This window comes from Camelus ferus, chromosome 4 (assembly GCF_009834535.1).
Source record: "Camelus ferus isolate YT-003-E chromosome 4, BCGSAC_Cfer_1.0, whole genome shotgun sequence".
NCBI lineage: Eukaryota > Metazoa > Chordata > Mammalia > Artiodactyla > Camelidae > Camelus > Camelus ferus.
This window is the reverse complement of record NC_045699.1, coordinates 34,938,245-34,957,851: the sequence shown is the minus strand read 5'-3', so window position 1 is coordinate 34,957,851 and position 19,607 is coordinate 34,938,245. Positions and strand designations below refer to the sequence as shown.

At 38.4% G+C, this 19,607-nt stretch overlaps 1 protein-coding gene across 2 annotated transcripts in view; it reads right to left on the bottom strand.

Moving 5' to 3' along the window:
* The window catches only part of MAMDC2 (MAM domain containing 2), a 139,832-nt gene that overhangs the window by 25,512 nt on the left and 94,713 nt on the right, over window positions 1–19,607 (bottom strand). For both annotated transcript variants that reach the window (XR_001364862.2, XM_006172770.3), the window contains exons 9-10: window positions 19,298–19,563; window positions 1,388–1,481 (exon numbers count right to left, since the gene is read on the bottom strand). Coding sequence is in view for 1 of the 2 variants with exons in the window: in XM_006172770.3 (XP_006172832.1) it covers window positions 1,388–1,481; window positions 19,298–19,563 (360 nt within the window). In the remaining variant the exon portion in view is untranslated. The remainder of the gene's footprint in view (window positions 1–1,387; window positions 1,482–19,297; window positions 19,564–19,607) is intronic.

Here is a 19,607-nt window from a genome sequence, read left to right as displayed (position 1 = left end):
CTACTTGTGTGAAGGAGCTTACAAAGCCCTGAAAATTGGAGGTACTGTGCCTTTATGGAAACATAAAAATAATAAAATTCCATGCAGGAGCTTTCTTCAGAAATCCAGGAGTGATAGGACTCCTTAGAACAACTTTATCGTTGCTTTGGAGGAGGAGGAAGATGTGAGAGAACTAAGTGTGTTTTTGGAGACACAGCTTAACTTGTGTGGAGCAGGTTACTTCATTTTTCTGTGCCTCAGCAGTCTTATTTGTCAGGCGGAAGAATTAATGGGATCCACTTCAGGGGGTTGTGAGCATTAAATGACATGAGGCATGTCAAGTATTTAGAACAAGGAGTTCTCAATAAATATTAGCTACATAAATATTAGAACTTGGTGTTTGCCTACCTGAAGCCTTGTTTTCCATCTCCAAAAACAAATGTTTATGTCTTTGGTTGCCACCTTCAATAACTCTAATAATGATTATAAGATAGGAGAGTGTTGCCACCTCCCAATTTACTGGGGACTTCTGCTGAACTTGGCTGTACCTCTCTATATCTGAAGTCTCAGCAACTTTCTCTAATAAACAGCTTTCTATGTCTCTTGCATGATAATTATTTTACTTCATTTTCTTTTACATACACTACAAGTTGATGAAGTCTCATTCCCTTTTCTATGCTTCAAACGTATAGATTTTTATCTTGTTCTTTGTGTTGTCCTTGCAGTCCTGGATAAACCAAGGGACTAGAAACAAACTACCTTTTAATTAAATAAACATAGAGATTATGCTCCAGTGCCAGACTGATACCATAATTTTCCTGCTCATTAAAGAAATGGATACCCTGTGATTTAGGATGCAGTGGTAATTAGTAGTTAGAGACCAATGATCTGGGTTGAGATATGCACCATCTTCTCATTAGACATAATATCCAACACATAGCTACCATATTATTCACTATCATCAATGCTTAGTCCATTGTTCCATTGTCATTTAATTCATGTAGACAGTATTTATTTTATTTTCATTCAGAAATTACATGGTTAGCATATCTATGTTTAATTACAATTTCATCAATATTGCTTGAAAATTTACATTCATGTAAGGCAATGATAATAATAGTATCAATATTAATTATAATAGAAGGCATTTGTTTTTAAGGCACTGTTTTGTGCCAGGCCCTACCCTAGGGAATTTATATGTTTTAGTCCCACTATTCAGGTGGGTATTACTATCTTTCTTATAGACGAGGATACAGGGATCAAGTCATATGAACAAAGTCACCCACTGCATTCAAGTCATCATTTCTAAATGAGAGGAATTTCTGACAAGAAAAGCAAAGGAGAGACTAGCATAGATTAAATGAATCAGCCAGGGAGACAAAGAAAGCTGGAATGACAGCCGTCTTACCTGGAGACCAGCAGCTACCCAATTCTACTGTAATGTCATCCAGGGCTACCAGTCCACAGTCCCAGAAACTTTTGCACAGGCTCATGAAAACCACCTGCAATTCAGAAAAATAAAACTATGAATTCTGTTAACTGAAAACTGGAAACTGTTACAACCTGGGATGTAATTAGCACAACAGGTGTGCAGAAGGAAACTACAGGCACCTCTTTGCTGCCCAGGAACTACAGATGAATAAAGGTTAACTATTTATACATGACCTTGGAATTACTTTCATTTTTAAGCAGAGTCAAGCCCACAATGATATGTTGTGTACACTAATGCTGACATTAGTTTGCATCATTTAAAGAACTGAGAGAGGAAAGCAAGAGGTTAACAGGATGGCAGAGGAAAACCAGGAAGGTTTTAAATATTTTCCCCAGATAAACTGCAAAGTGCATACAGGGTTGACGGTAGTCCAAGAATTTTTACAAACACTTCCAGTGCAAACACTTTTGATTTTTTTGGAAATGACTTTCTGGCAATGAGTTTCATTCATATGGTGAACAAAGTCCCAGTGATTTGCCATCTGGAGATTTAGGTTCCATTTCCAAAGTAAAGATCTACATCCCTTGATGTTATCGTTAATAAAAGCCAGAAATGCAGTTATTTTACCAGGCCAAACATTTGTACTGTTGTATATGAAGGAGAAACAAATCTACCATAAATTACTAAATTCATTGTGCCAAAGAGAGAGAGAAACGTCTTGCATTTCTTTCCATTAAGCCAATTTAAAAGTCTTCTTTTCATATTTCGGATGAGCCAAGAGCACTTTTCAAAACATTTATATTAAATTTTTACTGTACTTTGAGGTTTACAAAGCTGCTTCACCAGGTTTAGGAGGTTAATGAGCACAAGGTCATTTCAATCCCTCCAATACAAATATTAATTCAAACAAAGACAAAGAAATATAACAGAAAACAACCCAATTTATGAAAATGAGAACATTTTATTTTTTTAGGTTCTAATATTCAGTATATTATGCCTTCAATTTATCCATGTTATCAGTAGGAATCCTTTGCTCTGATCAGATCCACCAGAACATAGACTTTATTTAAAAAGAAATTTAAAAATCACATGAGTCTACCACTATGCAAAATATAAAATATCTCAAGCCAATATCTTCAGCATAACTACTAATTGTTAGATGTCTGAAATTTTACTGGAACTGTATTCATATTACTTTAAATTACAAAAAGGATAGCTTGGAGATATAATAATATATGACTATATATATTTACAGGGAAAAAAATAAAAGGGGATGTTTGTGGTTTTTTGTTTAAATTCCATTAATTTTCTTACTTCATAGATTCTAGGGATGATCTGAATATGTAAAATATTTCACTTGCAAGATTTATGCATGGGAACTTATTCTGCATCTGCAGAGCAGAGTTCTGTGTCATGAGCCCTGAAGGCAGTAACATTTTATCAGCAATTTTTCTTGTTACATGGGAAGGAATAGTAATCTGTCTCCTAATTTACTGAATTAATTGTGCTGCAAAGAGAAAAGTCTTGGCTTTCTTTTCCTTTGGCACCTTTAAAGTCTATTTTTCACATGAATAGTGAAAAAGTACTTTTTTTCAAAATGAATCTGTGGTAGTGAAATGATTCACCATGTAAATTATTACCTAAATAGGACTCAGACATTTTGCATGTAAATGTATCCTAAAGAGGAGAAATGTTAACAGACTTTCACATGTTTACTACAGCATTATTTTATAATGACCATAAAATCAAGCAAGCAAGCAAGCAAGCAAACAAATGCAACAACCCAAGACTTCAAAAATAGAGGAAATAAACAAACTACGGTATGGCAATCTAAGAAGTAGGCAATCATTAGCTCTGATAACTTGCAAATATTATTTAGAAGTACAGAAATATATTCCTCTCATAATGTTAACTGGAAAAAACTGTTCATAATAGCTGAAATTAAAATAAAACAAAATAAGATAAAAATACATAGGAAAAAACCTGAAAATTAACCAAATGTATAATGATTATGTTAGATTTACGAAATTATGGGTATTAAATAGAATTTCTTATTTTCTAACATTCTTTAATTTTGCTACTTTTATAATTGAGGAAAAAAAGAAGGAATCAGGATGTCTATAATTAACACATGGAATAATGAGGTATTGTTTTTCAGATTGGCATTGTTTATTTATTTTTTATTTTTTTTGCGAGTCAAAAAACATTTATTGGTTCACTCACTTTACTCCCACATAAGAAAAGCTCTCTGTTGTTTTCAGTCATTTGATATGTACATAATTCCAGTAGAGAAATCCTGAGAAGATGACAAAAAAAAAAACAAACCCAAAAAAACAACAACCCTGATTCTTATTCTCCTTCAGTGTATTTCAACTCATTGGCTTATTTCCAGGTTTAAGATCCAAAGGCACTATTTGTTGGAGGAGAATTGACTTTAGGAAATATACCAATATCTCTAAAGTTAACACATAGGAAAGTTTGTCTCATTCATTCATTCAACAAATATATGTTAAGCTGACAGGTTTGGGCAGCACACCAGGCTAAACACTGAAAATATACCACTAAAGACCAGTTCACAATTCCTTATCTACAATTTGGAAGTGCTCAAAACTGCAATTTTCTTCTGAAATTCTGTGCAAAAATTAATTTGGCTGCAAAACTAGCTCTCAGCTAACATGAGGCAATATATGGTCTCAGATTGGCATTGTTTATTATAACACCCATGAGGACATGCAGCTGTTTAAATTTAAATTAAATTAAATTAAAAATTCATTTCTTCAGGTGTACTAACAACATTTCAAGTGCTCAATAGCCAGCTAGAGCCAGTGGTTAAGTTGGACACAGCAGATATGTAACATTTCCTCACTGCAGAAAGTTCCATGAGATAGAGCTTCCTGGCTCCTTTTGGACATTCTAAACAAATTTGTGAACTGCTGCTGTGGGTTAAGTGAAAAGCTAAAGATGTTCTGAACAACAGCAACCGACTCTGTTATTCCTATCTTAGAGCTTTTTCCTCACTTAGAACACTGGCCAGACCACATGCTGTTCTGCCTGATAAAAGATCCACAAAGTCAGTCAGCTATGTACTAGCCTCAAACTATGGCCTCAGACCTCACATCTGTTTGGCAGTTGTCTATCAGCATTCCAACACACAACAGAAACATGACAAGATCAGCTTGTTTGGTCTAACACATTGGATTTCCAACCTGCTATTAATAACACCAATAATATCAGCTCCTGTTCTTGTGCTGCCATCTTACATCTTGAGGGCTCCTTGAGGTGGAGGTTATTTTAGGGCAGTTGGTGACTGGGTAAGCTGATGGCTGACACAGGCAAAGAGAAAGCAAAACATTTTGGTCTGTTCTTAACAACTCTGTCCCTGGGTCCCATTAGAATGTGACAAAAAGAAATTGCCTATGGTCTAAATTCTTGAGGGGATTAACCTCTCATTTATTTATAGATTTTTTAAAAACAGTGTTTATTTCATTTGAAGCAGTATTTCAAAGCAAACAGAATATCTCTAAAGACTGGGGGAAAAAATTGTAGGCAACTTGAATGTATAATAATCTCTATCTGAGAGACGAGAAGAAGTGGGACAAAGTAAACCGATATCCCTTAGGTGTTCCTGATTTTATGCAAACTTAAAAGTTAGGGGCAAATTAGATTTGTGTAAATCAGTTTGTTTCAGTGCACTAAAGGTTCCAGTCCTTAGAGACTGGTGATACTTTAAAATTTTTGTTTTGATAGACAATATGAATTGTTAAGAAAACTTACCTAGACTAACTTTGTAAATACAAATAGGCAGTGAATGGAGAGCTGTAAAAACATATCTGCAAGCAAAGAACTTTAAATATAGTCAAGTAAGGATCAAACTACTATTTAACTTACTTTTTATCGTACTAAAAATAGACATTGTACACGCTCATTTATCTACAGCAGTGTGTTCCCGTTTCAGCACTATTGATATTCTGAGCTAGATAATTCTTTGTTGTAGGGGACTGTCCTGTGCATTGCAGGATGTTAAGCAGCATTCCTGGTCTCCACCCACTAGGTACCAATATCACCCTCAAGTTATAATAATCAAAAATGTCTCCAGATATTGCCAAATGTCCCTTTGGGGAGGGGGCAGGGCAAAATCTCCTCTGGCTGAGAACCACTAGTCAAGGGTGGTAGAAGATTGCTGTGTGGATTATAAAACCCCACTTGCTAAATTGTATTATGCATAGTCCCTATGTGAGGCACTTTCAGATCTATTTCCTCCTTTTGGATTCACTATCAATTTCAACCAATTTATTCTCCCTAGTCAGAGCAGGACAGTTGTTTATGTTTTAAAAGCAGACTAGATGGAATTAGTTTTCTCTTCCTCTGCACATCACCAGGTGGTGGTTCTAATGAGCAATGAAATATCCTCAAGCTCTGGAAATAAAAGGCAAGGAGCAAAAAAGCAAAAGGGAGAGAGACTAACACTTCAGCTGAATAATCATCCCTGAGATGATTAGGGCTTTACTGTTCCAATTTCCTGCTTCAGAAAACTGCAGATTGTCAAAGGGCAGAGAATCTCTTCTAGGTTTTCATTTGTCTCCCTTTAAAAAAAAAAAAAAGAAAAAAAGACCTACTCTCTCAAAATAACATAATGACAGGCAGCAGATTCTAAAGAGCAACTGAGCAGACTTTCCTCATAGTATATAATTTTATTTCTCTCCTAAAGTTTTTTTGGCAGGTGTCAGGAGCAGGAGGAATAGATCGGAGAGAGGGTCTGCACAGAAAACTGGCCACAAGGCTGTGTTAATTAGAGGGGCTAGATGACCCCTGAATGTGTAAAAGTCCAGAAAAGTTCCTGGTTAAAGCATATAGGAAAAAAAAAAAGTAGAGAAACAGATCTGTCAAGTACTTCTTTTCCCAAACCAAATCAGGCTGAATGTTTAAAAGAATTAGGGTTACTGATTTTAACTTTATGAAGAATCAGTTTAAGTGCTCCTCCACACAATGAGTAGAATTTTGCTGAGAGGAGGGAATGAAGGTTTGCAGGGAGCTGTGGGAGATACAACCACAAACCTTTGCCGTGTAGTTAAAAAAGATTATTCATATTTAAGAGCTAAACACTGGCTGAAGTGACTGGTTTTTCACTGGCTTTTAAAGTAGTTTCCATGGCCTGCCCGAAAGATATAGTCGGCCAGGTTGCTGGGTTTGTGCACCACCTATTTTACCAATTGAAGAGCCCCAGTTGGGCCAGTAATTAGTATGTGAATGATAGTTTCCAGAAATGGCCTTCCATCTTCACACAGAAACATTTCAATTCCATGCCAACAATACCATAAATTACCCCTGTTCACAAAACAAACCTGGGTAGGTTCTTGTTATAAGTGGTGGACCTCAACAATTTACCAGAGGGTTTGATTCTGGGTTAAATTTAACTTCTCTTCTGATGAGGTTTAAAATCTTTTAAAATCATTTGCACAGACAAATTTGGATATGGTGACTAGAGAGTTGGTAGAATAATTATTCACAAAATTACTATAATCCAGTCAGTGAAATTCCAGAGCCCTTCATTAAGATGCCAGGGACACAACTGCAGGATATCCCATACTATACTATATAATGCAATCATATTCATTTAACTGTCTGATAATAAGTTATAAGAGAATTTTTAAAATAAAAAAATTAAGCAAAACAGAAATGTCAACATCAGAGACTTGGCTAAAAGGGTGGAATTTTCACAAATCCCTAAAGACAGGCTGTGTGGAGCTTTATCTAGAAAATGAGTATAAGACTTTAGTATTTTTAGAATCCAGCCATGTTTTGGGAAATAGTTGCTAAACTGTAACAGCACGCCTTCTGCAGATACTATATTTGGTCTTCAGATCCCACAAAAGGCAGAATAACCATGTGGTTTTAAATAAGTCTTTAGCTGACCAACACTTTTTTCCTTAAAAGAGCCATCTGTTTTGTTTTTTCCTGTTTGAAACCCCATCTGATTTAATTCAACTCTTGGCTTTGACAAACAACAAAGATTGAGCAGCTTGCAGCTTTACCAGCATGAGTCCTTCAGGGTAGAGGGCACCCTGTGGTAGACCTGCAGATCTACAGCCAAAGTTTTTCATTGCTGTTTGGGTAGGAAATACCCAGATCTCTCGACTCACTGATTTCAGAAATCTGCATTATTTTCAAATCGTTTGGTCACTGACAAAGGAAGGGTGATTCCAGAAGAGACCTCAGAATTGGTCAATATTTAAAATGAGGAAAATGCCCAGAGACCCTGTGATATAAGCTCAAGGTCACACAATGGCCAGCTGTAGACACAGGCGTGAAACATCACACTCCAAATCTCTGATAGACCATATCTCATTCATTATACAATCTGCTCACTTTCTCCTTTTTGCTTGAGTTATTTTAAAATACGATTCTGAAAGTCTTGGAACTCTCCAATTAATAGCAGTGGACCAAATATGACTTTGACCTGTATTTGTAACTAGCTTCCTGTCATTTTGCCTTGTGTCTGTTGACAAAGAGTTTTTGATCACCTAGCACAAAATCCTGAATCTTAAATAGCCTGTGACTCAATTTCAGGACTGGCGAATGTCGAAAGCTCTCCCCTCAGGCAGTGACCTCTCCTCTCCATAGTGGGTTCCCTCACCTCAGTGATATCCTTCTCTCCCTGAGCTGATGACCTGATATCTGCTCCACATGGAAAATTTAGGCCCACAGGAATGAATCCCCTCAGCTCCCCACATCCACACCTTTGGTCTTATCTTCATTTGCACCCGTTTTCACTTCCTTTCCTTTGTTTTGGGAGCAAGGTCTTTCTGACTCCAAAGTTCATACTCTTCTTATGTGGACCATAAATGAGTAATTCTGTACAATTAGCATTGAGGATCTAAATGGAAAATAGACATGAAAAGCCTCTGAAAAAAGGAACATTAGACAAAGGTAAAATGGTATCATTTCTAGTGTTTTAAAGTCTAATTCTACACCCTAATAATAAGGACATTATTAGATATAATTATCCCATAAACCTTTCATCATTACTGAAGGAAATAGGTGTGAATGCCTTCCTGGACATACAATGTGGTTTATCTCTGGGCCACCTCCCTTACGGGAGGACTCCTGGTCAAACACTACTATTTTATTATTTTTAAAATTTCCTTGATTATAAATGAAGTTGGATACGTCTGTGTATTTATTTTCCAGCAGTATTTTTTTTTCGATTTGCCTGTATACATTCATTGCCTGCTTTCCTATTTCTTAGTTCATCTTTGCTTACTGATTTATTAGAGTAAATTTATATATTAAATGTATTAGGGGTTTATCATATATGTTGCAAATTTTTTTTTCCTGGCTTGACATTTGCCTTTCAAATATGTTTCTTAGGCAGTCCTTATTTGGAGAATGAAATTAAGGGAGAACTAAATGTCTTGGTTTGGAGACTGAGATGAAATAGGCAGACCACAAATAGTAATGTGTCCTTGAGCACCACGTAGATATACTTGTAACCTGACATTGAACAGAAAATAGGAGCTCACGGCCCATCAATGGTGCGGTGGGAGGTGCCATAGGGAAGTGGCTTCTCTGGAGAGAAGTACCTGGAGAGAGACTTCTACTAGAGGTGGGTATGGCAAAGACTGAGCACAAAATACCCAGAGAAAGTCACACAGGAGCAGGAGAAAAAGATGGGGCCATCTATGCAAAAAAAAAAAAAAAAAAAGTATTCCTTCATAGGGAAAAGTAGAGAGCATCTTTATAAATGTGCGAATTGTCAATTTCCAAGTAAATGAATTGAACTTACAGCTAGAATGGCCTGCAGATACTCACCTGGTCTAGGAGCTCAGAAAACCTGGTCTATGAGCTCAGAAGAACCACAGAGAATCTCAGTGTGAGCATCAATGTGCCTCGTTCAGAAAACTTGGGAAAAGATTCCCCCAAAATGCAGCCACTGTTAAGACTGTAAGATCCTCACAAGATTGGGAATTTGGAAGTGTGGAGGGAGGTTGTGTTTTCAGGTTTATAACCAATCTTGGGAATAAATGTTTGTTTAATTAAGCTTATTAATAAAACTATGGGGAAAGAATGCTTATTCTGTCTTTTCAGACATCTCTATGGTGCTGGGAGGACAAATGTGGTGATCCAGTAATATTCCATGAAATTAATTCCTTGGGAAAGTTATGAAAGAATGCACTGACATACACACTGTGCTCATGTGAGCTGTGTGTTAGCAACTACCAGTTGTGCTAATCCATCTTTCCAGTCATTTCCCCAAAAGTTGACATGAAACACAGAAGTCCTCAACAAATACATGAAAGGAGATGAAAGAGAAGGAAAACCAGTGTATCTCAATCCTGCCTTACTTGCATTTAAAGTCATTTGTAATTCCTGGACCGACAGCTGACAGTGAGTTTAGCTTGGAAGAATGCAACACTAGGTTCCTTTTCCAAACTTAGCGCCTCTGTTCAATTTCCCATTATAACTTATTCCACTTGACAGTGTAATTTTCCTGGCTCTGTGTATGGAACCACTCTAATCTGTTCTACGATGTGTTGATTATCTTGTCAGAAATTAATGATCTTGCTATTTCTACTTTGTACTCAGCTGCCCTGCTTTAATTATGCTGAAACATTAATATTCTGCAACAGCCATTTCCCAAAGTTCCCAGACATCATGACATGTGATAGGAAATCTATCTTTTCTCATCTATCTTGTCTACACATTGGTTTTCTGGTTCCTTAAGTCCATTTTAGCAGGGTGTCTTGTTATTAAATAGCCAACTATTTATAAATCTCTCCAGAAACACACTAGACCTGTTCTTGTATCTGAGCCAACTGCTAAGTCTTGTCTTTACAAATTTTAGAACCCTAGATGTTTTACATCTAGTTAAACTTTCATTATTAAAGTGCAAAGTGAAAAGGAAGATTTTAAAAGCAGAAATTCAAATTACAGACTTAAATTTCACTGATGTTTTGCTAAAAGAAGATGATGAATGTGAGAGGGAAAAAAGAAATAGAGAAAGCTTTCCACAAGGACTGTGCTGCACAATATTAAAAGATAGTTCCTGACATTAAGATGTCTAAAGATATAATAAGAGGTAGAGGAGACTTAGTGGACATCTTAAAACAGGTTTTTATTTCATAGAGAGGTGACATGACATTCTGATTTATGTCAATTCATGCCAGAGTCAAGACTGAAGCCAAGTCTTCTTATTCCTGACCTGGAATCTTTTATTATACAATCTCATTCTAACAAAACATGAGTTAATGACTTACATAAGATTCAGAGAGGAAGGGGCTCTTGAGATGGAATTTGAGAGAAGGGTAGGATTTTCGCAGGTATGATGATTCCTGTAGCAAGATCAATGGAAGTATTTGCTGTTGATAAACCCTTTGAGGGAGAATTGGGGGAAGAAGGCAAGGATCTGAAGAATAAGAAACTGCACTGGAGCCTTATCAGTCATTGAAGGCACATTTCCCAAGACGTATGAAGACTCAAGGAATGGGGTAAGTTGGCAACTTAAATGGGTAAAAAGGTGAAAGGAAGGTTTGCTGTCTGTTTGTCTGACCAACATACGTTGGCAGTATGCAAAGGACCAATGGGAATTGAAGATTTATGGCAGAAGGAACAATTTATGAAATAAGGTCCCAGAGGAGACACAATGATTAAATCAAATGTATAAATGACTGGTTGATTTTGACTAAGAACAAGGGTAGTGCTTCCCTTGTCAGATTCATCAGGTGACAAAGAGAGGCAGGTGAGGATTCCGAGAGGAACAGAATTGAAGGGGCTTGTGTTCAAGGCCTTCATTCTTTTGGGAGATGAACCCAAGAGGGAGGTCACATCCTAAGAACGAGGTAGAGAGAATCAAGTTGGAAACTTGTGAATGAAGATGGATTTGAACCTTGAGGGTGGGGAATCAGAAAGGAAGTCAGTGAGAGATGATCTGAAGAAAAGGCTTTCCCAGCAGCATGGAGGGGACAGTGGAGATGAGTCTTATTTTTCACAGCTGTGCTGAGCAGCTCAGGAAAAAGAAGAAAATAGCTGCTGAGGTTCCCAGGGGTTAAGAGAACCAAGGTGGGAGAAGCCAGAGGGACCCGTGGGTGAGGAGAGTATGACGTGGAAGTGAGTGTACCACTGACTACAGCACAGAAGGGAGGATGGAAGATCTGAGTTGGGGGACAGGGAAGGGATAGGAAAATTGAGAGGGCTGGTAAAACCTCCTATCATCTTTAGGACTAGGTAAACGGTATCATGTAAGCTGCTCCAAAAAAGAAAAAAAGAAAGTTACAGCTTTTGGTTTTAATACATACCATCACAAAAAGCCCCAAACCAGACTCAGCATATATGTGTCTACATGTATCCTTATAACTGCTCCAGCAGCATCGTCCTGCATTACAGTGTTCACCTTCAAATTCCTTGCAGGACAAATTGTACAGGTGCTGGGCAATGAGCGATTATGGTTTATATGATCCAAAGACAGAATGAGTTAATCTTCCTTCTTCTTTTGATGGATTTAGGTTGTTCTTCCTTGCCATGAACACATACTCATTGATAGTTCAGTTCTCTTTCCAACTATGTACTGAGTACCCACCCTGTTTCAGAAACTGTGTTTGCATCAGAAATAAAAATAATAAATGAGACACAGATCTCAGTTCTCCAGAAGCTGACAGTATGATGTAAGCTAATGTAGGCAGGCAGGTAAGCAGACAATTTCAATATAATGCATAATGCTATGACACTGATGCCAAGAAGGGCTACACAAGACAAGGGCTCTACGTCCAGTCCTCTGAGGAAACTGCCACCTTACACAAGGTTAAACAGGATTCCTTAATGAAGAACTTACCAGAGTTCCTAATATGTTACTGTGCGGTGTGACTCTTCATGTGTGTATGTAGGAGAGGAGAGATTTAGTATGCAAAATTTCCCCAACTCATCTGACCACGGAACCCTTTTTCCATTGGGAACAACTCAAGGGATTTGTACTCCATGGGTCATACTCTGAGAAGTGTTAGCATAAGGTTCTTGCTGGGTAAAAAAAAATGTATTTATATTTTTCAAGACTGACCAGATGGGGATTTTCTGCATCTCCATAAATGACTTTTGAAGTTTGTTTTTTAATCTACACTGGAATAAAGATGTAGACTTCCCAGGGTTTCCCATGCAGATTTTAATGACTGCTGAGCTGATCATTAAGCCAGACCCAGATGAAAGAGAGTGTCTGGTCATGCTCTCATTTATGGGCCGTTTAACTTTTTTTTTTTCCCAAAAGGAATATTTAATGAATACACTATTGAGTTCCTCCCAGGGCTCCTAATTAACAGACAACTTAACGATCTTTGTTAAAGGGAAAACTAGCTTCAGGTCAGAAAATGTTGCAGGACCTAATATACGTGCTACAGTGACTGAGTATAATGTCAGTCCAATGATTTGAACACGTAAAGGCTAATGTCTGTGCTCCATCCATGCGGACTTTCTGACCATGGCTCTCTAGTCTCTCCTGACATTTGGCTTTTAGGAAAAGCATTTTGGAGTAAATTCTTCCCTCTTCTCATGACCATTTCTACAGTATAAAAGTCTCAGGGTTAACTCTTGATTACCTGCTCTCTATTTAGTAATGTGCTGGGGGAAAACAGATCAAGAAAAAAAATCTCATGATTCATGCCCTTTCAAAATGTTTCTAAAACATTAAAAATAAATTGTAGGCAGTTGATGATTGTGTAAATGCAGCCATTCCATTAAGAAAGTCTAGTACTATTAAAATAAAGATTTATTTCAGACCTGATTTTTAGTTCAAAGACTACTTCCCAGCAAAAGTCAAGGAACAGAATCATCCACATACTAAAGCGATGTTGCCTATGAAACTTCATGAGAATCAGGACCTAGAAAAAACACTTCAGTCTCTCTGTCTCTCTCTTCTCTCTCTCTTTCTCCCCTCCTCTCTCCAGCTACATTTAACAAATGCTAATTATGTGCCAGACACTATGCTTAGCACTTTCCATGATGCTTCATAATCCTGTGAGGTAGGTACTACTAGTAGACCCATTTTATGCATTAAGAAAAGCAAGGCTTAGCAAGAATCACTTAAATTAGCCCAAATTATAACGGCATAAGTGACTGAGAACCCACATCCAAGTCTCTTAAGCATTATGCTATATTCCCCTCCACCCCACAGATCTCCCTTATCTGTGCTGAACCATTTTGAATTTTGACCCCTCCTGGGAGCCAAAGTTATTTTTAAAATAGAGAAACACAGTTAATAATAAAGCCCTAGACATTTTTACAAGTCTGGAGTTTGGGCTGGGTTCCCCTTCTTACCTGATCCTACACTTTAACATTAGCCAGGAGAGGGCTGGGGGGCATAAAGGTACAGTATAAAAAGCATGGATTCTGGATTTTAATGGAAGTAGTGGGGATTGAACCCAAGACCTTGTGCATGCTAAACACACACTACCACTGAGCTATACCCACCACCCTAGATCCTGGATTTTAGATGACTGGGATTTACCTCTCAGCTCTGCCTTTTAATAGCTTTGTGCTGTTGAACAATGTCCCTAATTTCCTGCACAAGCTTTTCTCATCTGTTAAATGGGGCTATAAGGCCTTCCTTGCTAGGGTGTTGTGGCATCAAATGAAGTCATACATGACGAATGCTTAGCACAATGCCTGGCACAGGGAAAGTGCTCAATAAAAGTTCCTGTTATTGTTGGCAGCTGTGACATCATGCAGAATCTCTCCATATGCCAGAATAGTCTCAGGGAAATTCTTACCAGTGCTATCATTCCTTAAGTAGAAATATATATTACAGTTTCCATCAAACATTATGTAGGGAAGATAGCAGGGAGCTATTAACTGAATCAGCTCTCTGTCCTTAAAACAATCTGGGTAAGAGCTAATATGGAAATAAAGGTAAAGAAACATCTAATGCAGCTGGAGGAATAACCCTCCCAGACTTCAGACAATACTACAGAGATACAGTGATCAAAACAACATGGTATTGGTACAAAAACAGTCATATGGACAATGGAACAGAATAGAGAGCCCAGAAATAAACCCACAAACTTTAGGTCAATTAATCTTTGACAAAGGAGGCAAGAACATACAATGGAGTAAAGATAGTCTCTTCAGCAAATGGTGTTGGAAACACTGGACAGCTGCATGTAAATCAATGAAGTTAAAAAACTCCCTCATGTCACACACAAAAATAAACTCAAAATGGCTTAAAGACTTAAACATAAGACAAGACACTATAAACCTCTTAGAAGAAAACATAGGCAAAACATTATCTGACATAAATCTCAGCAATGTTCTCCTACGGCAGTCTACCCAGGCAATAAAAATAAAAGCAAAAGTAAACAAATGGGACCTAATTAAGCTTGTAGGTTTTTGCAAAGCAAAGGAAACCATAAGCAAAACAAGAAGACAAATTACAGAATGGGAGAAAATATTTGCAAAAGATGAGACTGACAAGGACTTAATTTCCAGAATATATAAACAGCTCATACAACTCAGCCATTCATTTCTAGTAGAACATGATCTTGGGTTAGTCTAACTTTGAATTAGAATGCCAACGGCACTAAAAGGAGATATTTTACATCACTTACAGGAATGCTATGAGAATTAAATAAAATAACAGATGGTGCCTCTGCCCCAAGGCAGGCTGGGGGCCTCACTTTCTCCAGCTGAGTGAGAACAGTCTTCTTCAAGACTGAATAGAAACCCTGAGCACTCAAAGATACCTGTGGCCAAAGGCAGCCTTCAGACATTCTATAGACTATGGTTCAAACCCCAGCTCTGCCACTTACCAGACTCGGAAGGCTCATTCTTTTATTTTATCCATGTTTCATTTATGGAAGAAGATAGATGGACAATGAGCAAGTAAACAAACAAATGACATACTTTCAGATTGGGGTAAATGCTAAGAACAAAATAAACTAGGCAATATGATGAGAAGTAATTGGGGGGGTGGGTTACAGACTGGGTGGTCAGGGAAGTTCCTTTCTAAGAGGAAGCACTTGACCAGGACAGTAGAGTGAGAACTGGTTAGACACAGGATAGCTGGGGGAGGGGCATCCCACACAGAGGGGACTGCAAGGGCAATGTCCCTGATGAAGGAAAGTCCTTGGGACTCTGGGGACAGAGAGAAGACCAGTGTGACAATATGGATTGTGTGACTGTGTGAGCATGGGCAGGGTGAAGGGAGATGAAGTGAGTGGAGTAGGCAGGGACCAGGGCCTTATAAGCCACAGGAGAGAATGGTGCTTTATTCTAAAGACTATAGGACAGTTCCATGCAGGAGAGTGGCCTGATCCTATTTCTGTTCCAAGACGATGATTCTGGTGGTTGCATGAGAGTGTGGAGAGCAAGGTGGAAGCAAAAAACCAGTTAAAAGACACAAAGCCGTTTAGGTAAGAAATGATGGTGTCTTAGACTAGGGCAGTGGCTGGGGAGATGGAAGTGGGCATATATGAGATGTGTTTTCGAGGTAATAACTATAAGGATTTTGTCTGGATTTGGGGGGACAGAAATAAGGAAACAACCAGAATTGAACTATTTTAACTTTTTAAAACTTCAGTTTCTTCATTTGTAAATTTGTAATATAAAGCATGGTGGTCATAGTTAACAATACTGTGCTGTAGATGTGAAAGTTGCTAAGAAGGTGCTACTGTATAGCACAGGGAACTGTATTTAATACCTTGTAATGGCTTAATAATGAAAAAGAATTTGAAAAGGAAATATATATATATATATGAATCACTATGCTGTACACCAGAAATTAACACATTGTAAATAGACTATATTTCAGTTAAAATATGTGAACAGGAAAGAGACTAAAAGAAAATGTGTGCTAACAGCAGTTATCTCCTAGAGGAGGGATTATGTACAGTTATTTTCCTTTTTTATGATTTCTTGTGATTTCCAAATTTTCGGCAATATGTTAAGCATATAATTTAAAAATAAATCTCACGTAAAAATTTTAAAAAAGAAACTTGCTAAGAGGGCAAATCTTAAAAGTTCTCCTCACAGGAAAAAACTTTTGTAACTATGTGAGGTGATGCATGTTCACTAGACTTACTGTGGTGCTCATTTCACAGTATATACAGATCTCAAATCATTATGCTGTACAACTCAAACCAACATACTTTTATATGTCACTTATACCTCAGTTAAGGAAAAAAACGAAGACTTCAAAGCCAGTAAGTGGTAGAATTGAGATTTAAAGCCAGAGAGCCTCCGGTGTCACTGCCCCTAATTACTGTGTTACCCTGTCTCTGAGATGATGGAGGAGAGGCCTAGGCAGCCCAGGGAACACTAACCTGTTCTGGGGAGTGGGCCAGCGGAGGAGTCTCTGTGGAAGGGAGGTTTAAGCCATGACTGAATTAACAAGAGTCTATGCAGAGGAAACTGGGTGTGCAATGACCCAAGGTAGGAGACAGCAGTGTGTTCCGGGAACCGACTGCAGTGTGATTAGAAAGGAGGTAGTAAGAGGCAAAGCTGGGAGGGGCAGAGCTCGAGGGCCTTTTCCCTAAGAGCAACAGGAAGCCAAAAGGTCACTGCAGGGGAGGCTTCCTCATCACCCCTCTGCTGCCGGACAGAGCGCAGATCTGAGGGAGTAGGGGTGGAATGCAGGTGGGATTTGCTCCTAATTTCAATTTTCAGGATCGACTTATAGAGCAATGGTTTTCATCCAAGGATGGCATGGCACCACAGGGGCCATTTGGAAATGTGTAGAAATAATTGGGGTTGTTACTGTAATTGCATATGGCAAAATCCCAGTCATGTGAGGCATGGCCCTCACCAAGGAAGAACTGTCCTCTTCCAAATCCCAAGGAGCCCATAATGGGAAATCCTGCCACTGGCAAGGCACAAAAGGCTTCATTGTAGGAATATAAATGTTTTAGTCATGATTGTGCAAAAGCAATGGTATAGCTGAAAGAATTGGGAAGTGGAGGGGACAAGTGAGGGAAGTGGAAATTCAGGGGTGAAAATATATTTGTCTTACATAGTGGGGTGTCAAGGGCCACTACCTAAAGTTTATGGGACTAAAATAGATGGTTAAGTGTATTAGTGTTATAAAGGGAACCGAGAGAAAAGTCAGAAATAAAAATATAACAAAATTGTGACGAGGAGAGAGAAAAGGAGAAGAAACAGTATAAATAAGCTAAATTCCCTATCTTTCACAGCAGGGAGTCAGCATTAACTAAGCACCGCTGAGGTTAATGAATCAAGAAATGGAGGCGGAAATGCAGTCTTTAGAATTATAGAGGAAAACATTAGAAAATCAGGAGAAAAAGCAGAATTGGAGTTTGAGTTGAGGGGTGCAGAGTGGTAAGGGAAACTCTGGCTTTTTATTTTATCCCCTCTCTGAAATATTGTTTTATGTTTCTTTCCACCCGTATATGTTGCTTAAGTCAGTGAACTTTAGTTTCCTGCCTTACTAAATCTCCCTCTATGGAGAGCAAATGGTTCTCTCACTCTCTGAGGAGCTGATGTTTAGCAGGGACCCACCCCAAACTACTGGCCACCTTCAGATAAGAGTCCAGAGTTTTCTAGTTTTGAACTGTAGCATCTCCTCATCCACATCGGGGCCGAATCCATAACTAGTTCCTTCTGAGGCTGTAAGAACTTCCCTGACCCCACCGGGTCTGGATCTAGTTTTCCTTAAGCAGCTGGGGAGCATCTGTGTGGTTGCTGGGAAGGTTGGAAGTCAGCCAAAGAAGAAAAGGGCACATTCTCTGGGGCACCATTATTAACCGGGGGGGCTTGCTCCCATTCCATGGGAGACGGGGAAGAGCCAGGACTCACTCTAAGGAGCGGGCAGATTACTAAACAATCTGTGTTTTGTGAGGAGAGGATATGGGGGAGAAGGGTGGAATGGGGCGGGCGGGGCATGAGCAGGAGTTAGAACCCAGCATGGCCTGAACCCTAACCCTCCAAACACCAGCTCTGCTGGGTCTCTATTGTCATTATTTTTCATAAGTCCAATTGGTAGAAGTACTTCTCTGTTTTTCTTTTCTCTTTTTAAAAAATATTTCTTTCTTCTAGGCTGAGAACAACATATACTTTAATTACATATGAATCAATTTTTTTGAACTATAGTCAGTTTACAATGTGTTACTTTCTGGTGTACAGCATGGTGATTCAGTTATACCTATATATACATTCTTTTTCATATTCTTCCATTATAGGCAATTATAAGGTACTGAATACAGTTCCCTGTGAATTCCCTGTTTTTCTATATAGCCCTTCCGTGAGACCATGAGGTTATACCGTTGTTAGTGGCTTATGTATCTGTATCTTAACTTCCTATCATCTGTGATCTCCTTCTCAGAAGTGGGCTCTGAGCCTCATTTATCTACATCCCCTGCACTGAGCATACACTTAATAAGTGCTGGTTGAATAAAGGAATAAATAAATGAATGGATAAATGAATAAGTAAATGAAAGTCAAATAAATGAATGAAATATTTATTATACTCTCCCTTTTTAAACCATTAGCAACACCGGGTGTGGAGTACAACCAAAATTCCATTATTTTCTGGTACATCCCTGATTATGTGGATCTAGTGTATGTTTGCTGTGTGTGTGTGTGTGTGTGTGTATTGTGGCTTTAAACTAATGTATAGCTACTGAACTTGGATTATTCACGTATTCCCTGTCTTTGGACTATTCTCAAGGAATCTAAGTTATAAACAACAAGCAAACTCCCTAGGTGACCATTATTCTGAGAGACAGAAAACTGAAAAGAACTGAAGGGTATAATTTGTGCATCGCTGGGGACAGGGTGTGGGGATGGGGCTCCCAGCTTGAACAGAAGAAAAACAACACATCATCAGTTGAAAATAATTAAACAGAGATTCACTAACCCAGTGTAGCAACAGAAAATTACGGAAAGGTTTTACTATACCTTGGTAGGCATGGGCTTCTTAAAGGTGATTTCAGCTTGCATCCAGACGCCCCTTGGAGACTCCAGCACAGACCAGATCTTTTCTTGAACCACGTGGTTCTCTTCAAAGATATAAACTGCTAGGGTGTCACTCATTTTTAAAAACCCATAGATGGCATAATAAAAACGTAAACAATACTGCAAGTTTCCTGGCAGGGAGGGACCGTAGAGCCTTCCAATGTAGCCAGGCTGAGATGTAAACTTTGTGTTGGCCAGCAAGAAATACCCTGCGAACAGGACATAGCATTCAGTGCATCAGCAATGGCAAACC